Source organism: Rhinoderma darwinii, chromosome 4 (assembly GCF_050947455.1).
Source record: "Rhinoderma darwinii isolate aRhiDar2 chromosome 4, aRhiDar2.hap1, whole genome shotgun sequence".
Taxonomy (NCBI): domain Eukaryota; kingdom Metazoa; phylum Chordata; class Amphibia; order Anura; family Rhinodermatidae; genus Rhinoderma; species Rhinoderma darwinii.
In genome coordinates, this window is record NC_134690.1 from 180,072,929 (window position 1) to 180,087,958 (window position 15,030).

General features: G+C 39.3%; 2 protein-coding genes across 2 annotated transcripts in view; one reads left to right on the top strand and one right to left on the bottom strand.

The window, feature by feature from the left end:
• MCPH1 (microcephalin 1) overlaps positions 1–15,030 on the top strand; it is a 335,857-nt gene that overhangs the window by 149,689 nt on the left and 171,138 nt on the right. The window lies entirely within an intron of this gene.
• Positions 1–15,030, bottom strand: part of ANGPT2 (angiopoietin 2) — a 42,618-nt gene that overhangs the window by 21,619 nt on the left and 5,969 nt on the right. The window contains exons 2-3 of the mRNA XM_075861940.1: positions 7,335–7,490; positions 3,240–3,361 (exon numbers count right to left, since the gene is read on the bottom strand). Of these exons, the coding sequence (XP_075718055.1) occupies positions 3,240–3,361; positions 7,335–7,490 (278 nt within the window). The remainder of the gene's footprint in view (positions 1–3,239; positions 3,362–7,334; positions 7,491–15,030) is intronic.

Consider the following 15,030-nt stretch of genomic DNA (forward strand, 5'->3'; position numbering starts at 1 on the left):
CGACAAGGTTTGCCGGAGACAATAGGGCAGCATGCTGCGCTATTGTGTCCGGTAGAATCACGGACACCCCGACTGTACTCATTAAAGTTAATTGGTTCCGTCAGCAGCTGGCGGTATCCGTTGTGCAACGGAACTGTTGGTTCCATTACTCCCTTGTTCTGCTCCTCTGCCGGAGCAGAACAAAGGAACACACTAACGCAGGTGTGAACCCAGCCTTAACAACAAGTTTATTTTCACATCTGCATCATGGCTTCCATTTGTGTAAACAGCAATATAAAATATTGTATTCAACTCCTAAGACGATTGATCATTGATAACATTGGGTCAGACTAATTACATTTAATGGGGATGGGGTTGGTACTGTGACCAATGAAAATGGACATCTAGAATGGGCAAATACTTTTTTTTCACTGCTGTATTGTTGCTATATAAAGTATTCTTTACTATACTTTTTTTTTATCTAAAAAGAAAGCCGCTGTGTTGCATGATTCTTTACATTTCTCTCTTTAGTAGGCACATTTATTGTGCTGCAAAATGTTTTAGTGACTCTTCTTCTTGACATTCATTAAAAATGAAGATTGGACACGTTAATCTCGTGTGAGGCAGAGTGATATATTTTTCTAGATGTACAGTATATAGTTTGATATTGTTTATCTTGCAATATAACACATTCACACAGCATAAATATTCCAGGCACAGGACGGGATGTATTAGACAGAAAGAGAGAATAATATGTCATTGTGTCTGTGGAAATGCTTTTTATCTCCGTCCTGAGGAAGAACCCCTGAACTCTGGCACAATTGCTGTTTTATGAAAACAGATGGTATTTCCTCTATTGATCACTGGGGAAATGAGCATGAGCACCGTAATAATCACCTTGTTAAAAACATTGTCTACGACTGGACTGTTTGCACACCGCCAGTGCTCAATGAAGAGACATGTGTTACTCAATACTACTTCACAGTGTTCAAAACAACTATGTAACTTGTAGGGAAAGTGAAACATTTTCATGGTTGCTTTAGGTCAGGATCACACACGCAGTTTTGTTACAGTTTTTAGTGCAGTTCTTGTCTCAGTTTTTTTAAGCCATACACAGGAGTGGACACAAAAGAGGAGATTCCTCAGTCTTTTCTTTATCCCTTTCTTTCCTTTTGAATTCACTTCCGTCTTTGGCTAAAAAACTGAGCCAAAAATTGCACCAAAAACTGCATCAAAACTGTGTGTGTGATCTTGGCCTTAATTCTAGGGCAATAGTACTTTCATATTATTATGCTTTACATTAGGGTTGCACGATGCATTGAAACTTCGATCGCGTCACAGGGAATCTCTATGACGCGATCGACAGACGTACCATATATGGGCATGCAGCCCAGGGTCCATTGAAGGACCCGAGGACTGTCTGACTATTTTTCCTGTTAGGGCATACTTAGGAATGTCCTAACAACTGCCTGTGTACTATCAGTACACGGGCTAATGTACTGTCCTATAGATATAGATATATTACAGTACATTAAAGTGTAAAAATAAATAAAATAAATAAAATAATGTTAAATAAAAAAAATATACATACATTTTTTTACACTAAACATTTAAAATAAGTCTCAATAGATAAAATATACATATTCTGTATCGTCGCGACCGTAATAACACAATTATAGCGTCATTTATGATGTTTACGCTGTTATTAAATTAAAAAAACTGCTTTCTTTAACTTAGGCCTCATTCACACGGCAGGGTTTCCCGGCCGGGTGCCGGCCGTTCATAAATCGTCCGGCACCCGGCTGCATTAGGAATAATAGACCCCTAATGGGGCTATTCACACGACCGATTTTTTGACGGCCGGGAAAACCGGCCGTCAAAAAATAGGACATGCTCTATCTTCGCCCGGGTACCCGGCCGCCCGGCTCCCATAGAAGTCTATGGGGCCTGGTAATACACGGCCATCACCGGGATGTGTCCCGAGTGATGGCCGGGTTTTCCGGAGCTTGCGCTCTATCTCCTCCTCCTCACAGCGCAGAGTGCATGTGAGGAGGAGGAGTTGATGCCATTCTGACGAATGGCATCGCTGTACACTGTGGCAGGGCCGGGGTGTACAGCAGGTGGAAGGGAGCGCTGCGCTGGCTCCCTTCCCCTGCTTGAAAAGCACCCTGGCCCGGCGACACCTTCGATGGCGCCGCTAGCAGCTGCAGCTGCTGCTGCGGCTGCTACTACTGTAGCGACGCCACTATAGCAGAGCGGGGAGGTATCTCCCCACTCTGCTATGTGCTAGCCGCACTTTAGCTCCTTGAAGGAGCGGAATCCCCGTGTTTTCGGGGATTCCGCTCCTGGACAGAGCGCTTGATGTCTCTGTCCATATCTGGGCAGTGACATCAGGGGAAACTCCTGAAGTGGAATCCCCGAACACATGGGGATTCCCCTTCAGGAGTTGCTGCTGATGTCACTGTCCGGATCTGCCTGGCCCGGCACGGATGCAAAACTTAATGCAAACCGGCCGGGCAAAATGGGCGATTTTACCGGCCGATACTCGGGCTCGGGAACGACCCGGTCGTGTGAATCCCGCCTTATTACGAGGTATTATGAATTTTGAACCTCCATGTTCCTGACATTAATAGTAATTAAACCCCATCATGTACCTCACACATTAACCCAATGTTGTCCATTATGACTGAGGAACATGATGGGGTTAATTACTGTTAATGTGAGGCACATGGAGGTTCAAAATTCATCATACCATGTGCCTCACACCAGAAAATGAAAACTTTTTTTTTTTAATCATTTTTTGCAAAATATAGTTTTGAGGTGTCGAGTATCGCAATAAATACTACACAAAGTATCGGTATCTAAGTACAAATTCTGGTATCGTGACAACCCTAGTTTACATCAAACTTCCAAACAATATAACTAAGTAAAAATCTTAAATATGAAAATTCTAATATAATCTAATTACATGCGAATTAGTCACATTACATTGTAAAATGTTGTTCTGAAAACTAGTAAAATATATTCCAAGATATTCCCCAGGTTTCTTAAATCAGTCATATGTTACAGTTGCGCTTCAGGATCTATGATCTGTTTGATCGAGTTCATCGCTGATACTACATTTAGATGTGTGCAACCCTTGCAGTGTGATGGAAGTGAGTTGACCCCCAGTTGTTCAGCCTACACTGGTGCATCAGTTTCTACATAGATTTTGCTTCAGATTGTTCTCATGACTGAGAAAAACCAATTTAAAAAGTCACCTGTTCTTGTCTTGTAGCTTGTTTATTTCATTAGTTTGACCAGTTATTTGCTTTTCCAGTTTGTTCGTTGAAAATGAATTTTCCAGAAGCTGAAGTTCAAGACGGCTTGTTTGATTAAATACCTATTAAAAAGAATGAAATTGATATCATGTATACTGTATCACAGGCTCATGTGATTATCTGAAAGCATATTCGTAAAATGTATCCATTACATGTACTATACCAGTGGTCATCCACCGACGGCTCCCCAGCTGTTGTGGTGCTACAGTTGAAGACCACCATACTTTATATGCATTCATCCTGTGTACATTTGGTGTAGATGTAATGTTGTAATGATGGTTGGCAATAGTGATGGGATTTAGAAATGTTTTGACGATATCTTGTAGCTCTGTTCATTCTTCTGGTTGTGATTACCCTCAAGAATTATTCTGGTCAGTTCACACGTAGCATAAATACTGCAGATTTTCCGCAACGGATTTAGTTGTGGAAAATTCCACATCATAATACAGGAGAACAAATCTCATCCACACGCTACGTAAATGCTGAGCGGAAAAAACGCTCATAAATTGACATGCGGTGCAGTTTTTTAATCCGCAGCAGGTCAATTGTATTTGCGTAAACGCTGCCTATTTGTTGTGGGATTTCCCCATTGAATTTAATGGAGAGGTAAATCCCGCAACAAATTGCAGATTTTGTCTGTGTTTCTTCCTCCAGGCTGGCCTCCATGAAACTGTCATCCCAGGGCTGCAGAGGGTCAGGAGATCAGAGGGATGCGTCACCACGTTATGTATCCATATTTTTTTTTTTTGTGCAGTTTTTCGCAGCAGACATTCTGGCCCGGAAAACGGCACCACAATTTGGTGCCGTTTTCCGTCCAGAATTCTCTGCGGTACACAGGGTGGATACGCTGTGTGCTTTTACGCAGTGCATCCGCCCTGTGTGTACGTAGCCTTAGAGTAATCGCATTGGGTATTGGCAGTGCTAGCCATACAATGAGCTTTACGCATGTGGCTTCTTTTTAGGTAGAATGTAAAAGATGTTAAATGTTCAAGAAGCCAATACTAGTGTACATTAATTGAGATTAACAGATACAGTATGGCTCTAAAATGTAATAAAATTTAAAAAAAACGAAATGCTTATTTCTCTGCAATATAGACTTGTCCAAATCATCTGTGTGAAATGAGAGTTACTGAACTGTATGAACTATAAGACTCACCTTTACTCTGGCCAAGTAAAATAGTGTAATTGTTTGTTTTAAAGAGAGGGTGGACTTTTTAATCTTTTTTTTCCATCTAAACATTCGGTACATGTTATCAACCAGTGCATATTATAGTCAGAAGAATGGGGTAATACCATAGCATAGAAATTGGACTGCTTTATTTAAAGAGAATTTTAATTAGATCAGAAGTTAGGGCTTATTCAGGCGAACGTGATATACGTCCGTGCAACGCGCGTGATTTTCACGCGCCTCGCACGGAACTATATTAGTCTATGGGGCAGTGCAGACTGTCTGTGATTTTTACACAGCGCGAGTCCGCTGCGTAAAACTCACGACATGTCCGTTCTTTGTGCATATTTCGCGCATCACGCACCGATTGAAGTCAATGGATGTGTGAAAATCACGCATGCCACACGGAAGCACTTCCGTGGGATGCGCGTGATTCGCGCAACAGCAGTAAAACTATGAATGTAAACAGAAAAGCACCACGTGCTTTTCTGTTTACAAACATCCAGAGTGTCATAATGATGGCGGCTGCGCATCATATGCTATTGACACACGGAGCTGTTAAGTGTCTTTTGCGCACACAAAAGGCCGCGTTTTTTACGTGCGCAAAACGCACACGCTCGTGTGAATCCGGCCTTAGAGTAGTAGCCAAAGTTTGGTCATTTTGTGGTGGTTTTTTTTTTACTTAGAGGTATTGGATATTGGTCATTTTTGCCCAAAAGTGCTGCCATATTGTTTGTTCATTTGGAATTTTTTTATTTTTTTTTGCAACTAATCGAGAAACTGTCACTTTTGTATTGATTACATGACCTGACAAAATGACAGTCAATCGTCAGTTGCTAAAGAACTAATTCACAAAGCAGAAATATATCTATCTTTACCAATATATGAGTATATTTCCATTTTGGGTGGAAATCCAGTAGTGTGCACTAGTCTCCTGTCCCAACACTTTTTTTTATTTTATTTTAATAAAACATTTAAGAAGGAAACCAAATTATATTGATGATGAAATTTATACCAGTTTCTAAGAGGCCATCATTTTCTGAACTGTGGGTGTCTAAACACTCAGAAGAGGTTTTTTTTCAGAGGCTGTTTTGTAATATCTGACACATTGCTGGGTCAGGACCAGAACTTGACATTGCAAAACAGCCCATTCATATAAATGTGGCTATGTTCCTACACAGCGAGTCTCTCAACCCAAAGATGGCACATCCTAGTGATATTCCACCGTTCTCTAAGGTTGGAAAACTCTTTTTAATCCTGTGATACTTTGATTACCATAAGAAAAAAAAAATATGCCATACCTGAGAGAATACAGACTTATGACTAAGTTTTTTAAAATTAGTTTAATACAGTATTCGTCTTCTGCTTACATAATTTCTAGGAATGTTATTTATTCCATTGATGAGAGTGTCTCGGAAGGAAAACAGGACTTTGTACGTTCACAAATTTTGCCTCATCATGTTACATGCTGTTCAGACAATACTATTTGTGTAACGGTTACATTTACTTCTTTCATCTGGGGCTTGTTTCTGTTGACAGGAAGACCTCATTACTCATATCCTTCATGTAAAACTTTACTTGAGGATATGATTTCACATTTGTGGTGTCCTTGGGAGAGAGACTTTTATGTCGTTTTAACTATGATCACTCCATATTATCAGAAGGCACTTTACTAAACTGGTGTCTGTTGATCAAAATGATTGGTGTCTATAATTTTCTAGCCATATGGTATAGGAGCGTATATGTATTATATTAATCCCCACCGCAAAATAAATTGAGACCTAACTGCTTAGAAAAGACTGGTGTCACTAGCTTATTTTATCAGTTATCTGAAAACCACAGATGTCAATTGTGGGCATGATGTATGAATAGGTCTCCACACAACCCTCATTCCTTTAAACAAAAGGAAGTATTTAGCATTAGTATAGAATTGGTACATTTATGAACAACTAGCAAGTAGGAAAATTGCCTAGACTATGGCAGCCAGTCTAATTCTTGTATTGTTAGTTTTAAGTATAGGTCGGGGCCTGTTCATATCAGCGTTGCCCTTCTGTTAATGGGGTTCCATCGGAGGTTTCCGTCGGGTAACCACTCAACAGAAAGGCAAACGGAAACCTTAGCTTCCGTTTGCATCACCATTGATCTCAATGGTGACAAAAGCTTTGCTAATGGTTTCCATTTGTCACTGTTGTGAACGGGTTCCGTTATTTTGACGGAATCAACAGCGCAGTCGACTAAGGTTTCCGTTTGCCTTTCCGTTGAGGGGTTAACCCGACGGAAACCTCCGACGGAACCCCTCAATAGAAGGGCAACGCTGATGTGAACAGGGCCTTAGAAAAATAAAGACCAAACCGAATGAATGAATTTTTGCAATGTACGTAATTAAAGGAAAATGCTAGATTAAGGTTTATGACAAGTCTCCAGTTTTACTATAAGTGTCTTAAATTCATGAAGAAGTGTTCAGGATTTTCAAATGATCTACAAGTATCAACCCTTGTGTCAATCTTTTATTGTTAAAATTTTCAGGTAGATCGTTCAAACTGTGTATATTCTCATACTGTCAAGGCATTGAACATTGCCGGTGGTAAGGCAAACTCTTGTGATTAGGGTGATTTATGGAGAACAGAAATGTTTTTGTCTGGCATGCATTGAAGAGTCTGATCCAGAGATTTATGAAGCATTTCACAGACCATATTTCTTCCTGAGCAGGTTAAAGGAACACTCATTTTACATTAACCTTTACAAAGCTGTACGTATTTCTTAAAATATGTTTTAAGTTGGAGAAACACAGTTGGTATATACTTCCAGCTGCAGCGCAACCCTAATACCATTATATTACATGTCATGTATTAGTAGTATTGTTTTACCTGGGCTTCAACATCTGTCAGCTTCTTGGTCTGCTCTGCAGTTTGATTCAGTAGATTTGTCCCAATCTCCATCATCATAGCAGTGTGGTTCTGTACCGCGTGCTTTTGCATCTCCACCATCTCTCTTTTCATGCTATCTTGAATGTAGTTTTCAAGCTGCCAAAAATGATGCAACCCATGAGTGACACCTCAGAACATGACTTACATAGACATCAATAGAACACAGCCTAAAAAGTTGTGCAACAGCAGCAATTTATAGATGCATTGGCTACCTGCCCCCTTGAGATTTTTGCAACTCTGTCAAAAAGTAATACTCCTTTTACAGATTTTCCAGTAGGCCTCATGGTCTAAGAAAACCTCAATTAAGGTTGTTAATTGAGTAGGAAATTTAATAAGTTGGGATGGAAATGTTTAAAAGGAGAGTAAGATATGGTGGAGCAGTAGGGGGCCATGTATCTGCAGGACAGCAACTTGTAGGCTGCCTTTTTTTATAGTGACTGGAGATGGATGATTTATGGGCAAAAAAGAAATAGATCACACTTTTCAAGGGTAAATGTGATGACCAAATCCTTCTCCCACGGGGCAAGAAATGTGGGTGGGAGCCTGGTCATGGGGAGAACGACTGCCATTTTCTAAGTTGGAGTATGAGGGAAATCTGTGCCAAGTAATCTTTTCTACCATTTATGCTAATTAAGTATTCAGGAGCAATTTTGCAGGGTGTTTTGCTAGAAACCAGTTAAAGACCACTGCTTCAGCTGCTGCTAGGAGACTGGAGCACTGATGCTGACATCACTGTCAGTGCCGTACATTCGAACGGCCAACATTACAATGCAAAACATAGATTTTCACCGATTTTTCTTTGATCTATCAGAACACAATTACCTGAAGAGATAATATAATACTTGTGCATACATAGTACATCCATTCAGTCTTCAAAGAAATGGGCACTGATAAGTGATTTACAAATGAATGTATGTTGGTCTCTGAAACCTACATTTACATCTTCCTGAATGCACCGCTTCTGGAAGACCTTTTATATGTATTTCAATAGTCCTATATCTAATGTTCTCAAATTGACATTGGTGCGTGTTCATCCTACTACCAACACGTTGCACTGGTGGAAGACATTAAGATCTGTGTGAAGTAAGTCCATGTTGTCGTTATTTATCACGAGTTGAGAAACCGCCCAGAATATTTTAACTGACAGGATCAAATGAATGCCAGGCTTCTGACATGCTGTCAAATTTTAAGCATGTGTAACATTGAGGACCTGAAATTTATATTTTTGGTGTTATACAAATACACAAGAATGATTGATCTAATTATTCTGTTTGGCTATACTCACCGCACGTTATTTTTGCATGTTAATGCACATCTTGCAACTTGTCAACTAAATTTGACTTTAAGCTTTGAATTGTTTGAGAGTTGACTGACACAGGAGAGTTATATAGTTGGACTCCCTTTTAGAATGACAGAATGTTGGGGGAGAGGGTTCAGGATTTATTACTATTTGTCTAACAACTAGTATGGACCCACAGATGGCATATTCCAATGGAAAGAACCTGAGAAGAGTTCTTAAGTAAGGGCATACTTGCAGTGGTAATAGCAGGGAAAAAGGGAATGGGAGGAAACCTCCAGCTCACCAGCTTCACACTCCTGTGTTCAATATCGCCCGGATCAGCCGCGACGGCTCACGGCAGATAACAGTAGCAAAAAAGAGAAATGATCCAGCGATGTGTAGTATAGGTGGGGGAAACTCCGTTCCCACTTTATTGAAAAAATAATCACACGGATAATGAAACAAAGTAACGGAAAACACTAGGAGGGTAACAAGGTGGTTGAAATGGCACGAAATGAAGCCTACGCGTTTCAAGCACTGGCTGTGCTCTTAATCATGGTGTAGGCTTCATTTCGTGCCATTTCAACCACCTTGTTACCCTCCTAGTGTTTTCCGTTACTTTGTTTCATTATCCGTGTGATTATTTTTTCAATAAAGTGGGAACGGAGTTTCCCCCACCTATACTACACATCGCTGGATCATTTCTCTTTTTTGCTACTAAGGGCATACTTCCCTGACTAGTATAATCCATGTACTGCACACGAGGTATATAGTTGGACATGAATTCCCAATTTTCTTAATTGAAAGCCATTTGTCGTCTCTACCTTTTAAGAATGTGAATATTTTATGGACCATTAACAATATTTGGTACACATGCATGGTTAGATGGCAATGTTTTGTTTGGATCATGTGTCTTGCAACAAGTCATCTGTAATTTTTACACAAAAGTAACGTGAGTGGATTTAGGAGATGATAGTGATAGTGATATAAAGATGTGCTTTGGGTTATTTTACATTCAAGGAAAGACAAATGTGCCGGAGCACACAAAGTAACCAGCTTTCCCAGCTATAAAAAAAGATGTATAGAGATGAACTAAGATATAACTTTTATTGAGTCTAACTAAAAGGATTACAATTAGGACATACAATATATAAGTTTAAAAGTAGCCAAAGTAGACCAGCAAGAAACGGTAGGTAGAGGAACGTAACCGTAGTGAGTAGAACGAGTGCGACTAAGCACTTATATAGCAGACCAGCGGCAGTCGTACGCTATGCCGCTGACCGTTTCAGTATAATTGCTAGCTAGGGGGGGGCTTCAGTGCTTTAAATAATTAATCGTCAGACTAGCAATTATACTGAAACTGTCAGCGACATAGCGTACGACTGCTGCTGGTCTGCTATATAAGTGCTTAGTCGCACTCGTTCTACTCACTACGGTTACGTTCCTCTACCTACCATTTCTTGCTGGTCTACTTTGGCTACTTTTAAACTTATATGTTGTATGTCCTAGTTGTAATCCTTTTAATTAGACTCAATAAAAGTTATATCTTAGTTCATCTTTTTGATAGCTGGGAAAGCTGGTTATTTTGTGTTCTCCTGCACATTTGTCTTTCCTTGAATGTTTGCTGCCCGCCAGCTATCAGGGTCAACTTTCTTAGATGTTTTCTAAAACGGAATAACTTCAAAGTCTGTACATCATTCTAGAGAGTAAAAAAATGACGAAAAAGACAGGCGGGTTGAGTTTGAGGGTTGCAAGATGTTTTTCATGCTGCTAGCTTTGCAGAGTAGAACAGTAGTATATCTTCTGGAAATATTTGCTTCTGTTTGTTAGTCACTATCCACATGATCACGGCAGATCTCATTTTCTATCTTATCCTATTTGTTTTGAGGGTTGTAGCAGCTAGAAGCCTAAATAACAACATCCCAAACAAGGCTTTGATGCTTAAAGTGGCATCTCATGTTCATACATGATTTGGCAGGATGTTCTATTCAGGGAGATCTCAAGAAGACCTAATGCATCAATGTCAATTTCACTGTTTTCTTTTCCCTCCGCCCTGCAGATTTGGCATCTTACCACTACTTTGTTTGGTCAATAAACATTTCACCTGTCAACAGATTTGACTTAGGTCAGGGTTACACCTTTTTTTTATCATCTCGCATCTTATTTAGGGCTTTGTTCACACTAGCATCATGGCTACCGTTTTTAACGTAGCCATAATAGCTATTTCACTTGGATACCAGCAAATCCTGACGGACCCAATTTGCTTCAATGCAATCTGTATGGGTACCGGCACTATGAAAAGCCTTAACCCACGTGTAAACCGCTAGAATGCCATAGAATTAACATTTATTTTTTCAGAGGTTAGAATTTCGATGTGATTTAGGTGTTTCTGAGGGTCTGAACATTTCATTAAATATTTTTTTATTTGTGATTCTAATTATTATTTATATTTTTCTTCTTCTAAAGACTTTTGAAGCAAAACCAGCTAATTTATTTTATAGAACGTTTATTAATAAGTTTCTATTAGACTTATCAGCCAAAACAATTTGCATTCTGCAGTTAAGAACAATGCATATTAAGATTATTGTAATTGGATAAGTATTAATGATGCAGATATCTGTTTATATTTTGTCTGGTGTCATATCTTCGATCTATCTTCTTGAATAATGTGCCCTGCATGCTCCAGTGTCCACAGGAGTCTATAAAGTAAATAAAGTGGACAAGTGATCAGAAGCCATGCTTGTAAAAAGAATGTAAGGGCAAGAGGATAAAGCAAAAACAGGCCTGTTAGATGCGTGTTGCCCTTAACATATGTTTGACCTTCCTTTACAAAAGTGTGTCATGAAGAATGGGAAACAAGTCAAAGTTGAAATGTCTAAAATGATCCTTTATTTCACTGTCACCCACCGCAAACAAATAACGTGTACATCGAAAGTTGAACTTAAGGTGTGAACACTAAGGGCGATACCGATTTCTGTTACCCCATTGACAGAGAGGCTCTATTTACAACATGTTCGAGCATTACGAGTGCATGTTTGAAGAGTGTCATGCTTTTCAATAAAGTTAATAAAAATTAAAAAAAGTATCCTGCCCAATGAAACTTTTTTTTTGGGGCATATATTTGTCTAAACATACGTCAGTAAATGCTCCTGATGTATACACCAAACATATCTCCAACTTGATGTGAACAGTACCTTAAAGTGTAGCTAAACTTGTGACATGTCAGAAGTTTTGATTGGTGGGGGTCCGAGCACTGAGACACCCACCAATAGCTAGAACGAAGCAGCTGAAGCTCTTTGTGTCTGGCTTTTTCCGGAAAGCCGATGTATTGGAATACGGGCTCATAGACGTTCTATTGAGTCCGTACACGATACATTTATTTCCGGAAAAAGATGAACAGACACGAAGCTACTTTGTTCTAGCGCTTGGTTGGGGTCTCAGTGCTCGGACCCACACCAATCCAAACTTCTGACATGTCACTATGACCTGTCAGAAGTTTGTCAAATGTTTAGCTACACTTTAATTATGGATAAAGTGTGCAGTCATATTGTCTACATTTTAAAGCCATGTTCATACAGGGCGGATGCACAGCGTATGCTTCATGTAATATTTGTCTTTTTCCAGAAATAAATGTATCGTGTACGGACTAGATAGAAAGTCTATGAGTCCGTACTCCGATACATCAGGCTTTCCGGAAACTAGCAAACCCTCGTTCATCGGCTGATCACATCGTTTAGGCAGCAAAGAACCAAAGTATTTCGGCGGTTCTTTGCTGCGCACTTACTGCCCCATATGAATATACTCCACTCTAGTTTCTATAGCTTAGACAAATTTATAAATTTGCATTACTGTTATATTATAGCACAGCCTTAGGTTCTATTCTTATTTGCATTGTAGTTTCTTTTTTATATTGGGAACCAGGATGCGGTTCTGACTTATGACCGGTACCACTGGCGCCAGGCGGACCATTTTGACTTATAAATGTGGTACGTTAGGTCCCATTGAGGTGTACGTCATTTTGACTAGATAAATAGCACTGCATAAAATCTGACAGAATCTGTGACAGAGGCTTTGAACGGAGTCTCTGACGCAGAAGTGAACCTAACCTTAGGAAGATTACGGTAGTTAGAACTGGCATAGAATACCAGTATTTTCTAATTATACTTAATAATATAGTACTCTTAGTGGCACTATTCTAAAGAGACAGAGGTCAATAGGTTGTCATATCATGCTTCTTACACCATTTATCTTATGTACTTTACCAGAGCTAAGCTGGTTTCATGAGAAATCTAATCCCATTCTGCCAAGCACATGCTTAGTGTCTACATATGAACATGCAGATCCTACGTGACATTTGTGCAGTGATTGCCTGACCTCACCTTTCTGGACCAGTATTTTCCAGTGATTGCCACTTCCCTCAACTAATCCCAAAACACAAAATCCCTTTGACCCTGTCACTGAACACTTGCTGCGCAGGAATGTAATGCAGATTATTGAAGACTACTTGTGAAGGAATGTCTGCCTTTGTTGCTTTTGAATGTTTGTTAGAGGAATAATAATCCGAAGAGAAAAATAATATATTATTTTTAAAGAAACTGCAACAATTTTACCATTTTAAAATCTTCACCCAGAAGGTTGCCAACATCCATAGACAGTCACTGAAACAGGTGAGATGTGGCTCCTGCTGAATGGCTTTCTAAGCATGTCTGCATAAGCCTGGACTGTATTGGAGTCAGTAGAAATTAAACATTGGTCCCAAGTTCACACTAAATTTAAAATAATTGTTACCATGTTTTTGTTTTTACCAATGAACTTGAATGAGCCATTGTATGGTGAATGTATGTGTTGAGTAGCCTATTTGTGTATAATCTGTTGAAAACACTTTTAGGAGCATATTTTTAGCATTATGCCCAGTACAGCTATTACAGAAATGTAATCTGACATATTCATCTTTGACATACCACATACAGCAGTCTGAAATAGATATGTAGCATGCACTATCCCCTACATTGTGTACACCTGTTTGGGAATTTGGCAACATTTTGAAAGATTCTCCGCTGTGGTGCTTACGGTGTGTTCTCTATCTGATGTTCTGCCCCCTCTCACGGCATAAGTCTCACACAGACAGCTGTCTCTTCTCCGCACAATATTTATTTACTGTTTTACTCTAGATGGGTTTTTTGGTGAATGAGGAGGCTTCTAAATATTTAGAGAGAGTCTGCAGACAGAGAAAGGGGGGACTACATGCTGTTGGATGATGCCACTTTCCTCTGATTAGAAATATTACAAAGTTTCATGTATTTATATATTACTACAGTGCTGATACTGATTTATGCAAAGGAAAAGAAAAATTATAATAGGCACACACACATTAATGACATTTTTGGTAGGGGATATTTTGTACATAGTGTTTGGCACTATAATCAACATGATGATAGTGCCAAACACTATGTACAAGATATTCCCTACCAAAAAAAAGTTGATCATACTGCCAACTCAACTAGTTGCATCCAGCTATTTCCTTAAGTTGTTTATACACATTAGATCAATATTTGCTAAACCTGCTCTCTGTTTTATGTGTATGGGGACAGCCCCAATGTCCACTAATATCTGCCGTGAAAATATACAATGTTCCTCTTTTTAGGACTCATGCACACGACCGTAGTTTTTATCCGCAATTACAGATCCGACACATTCATTTCTATCGGCCACGGACAACTTTCTGTATTTTTACTGATGTGTGTCCGGACCATAAAAATGAGCTGCAAAAAATAGTGCACGTCCTATTTTTCGCATTTTAAATGTGGATGACACTCTGCGGCCCGTCCATGCAGTATTTACTAACTGTAAATACTGCACAGTCGTGTGCATGAGGCCTTAGGCCCCACTTCTGTTTTTGGCATAAATTAACAGCACCAAAACTTCTAAGTGTAAACAGGGTCTAAAAGATCTCCTTTCTCTTCAAATAATTGTTCATCGTACAGAAAGGTTTTTCTGTTTGCCGTTTCAATAGCAGGTTAATTTATTACACGTTGTTGACCACAATAAGGAACGTTTGGTAAGTCAAACTTATCAACTAAAATACATTTTTGTGTTTAGATAGAAACACGTGTGCTAGATTTATAGGTACCTTGTATTGTGAAAAATGACTTTTTATGTGTTAAAACATCTTATAAATTATTTTCATTACAGCAATGTAAACAAACTATAAGCTGAGAAGGTTCGCAATATTTATTTATGATTGTACGAATTTCAATGCAGTTTAGGCACATGATATATGGAGACAAAGTAATGATTGCCCAAGGTCACATTGAAAGCTGGTACTAGGATTCTTAATGGAAATAAACTAGTTCTTCA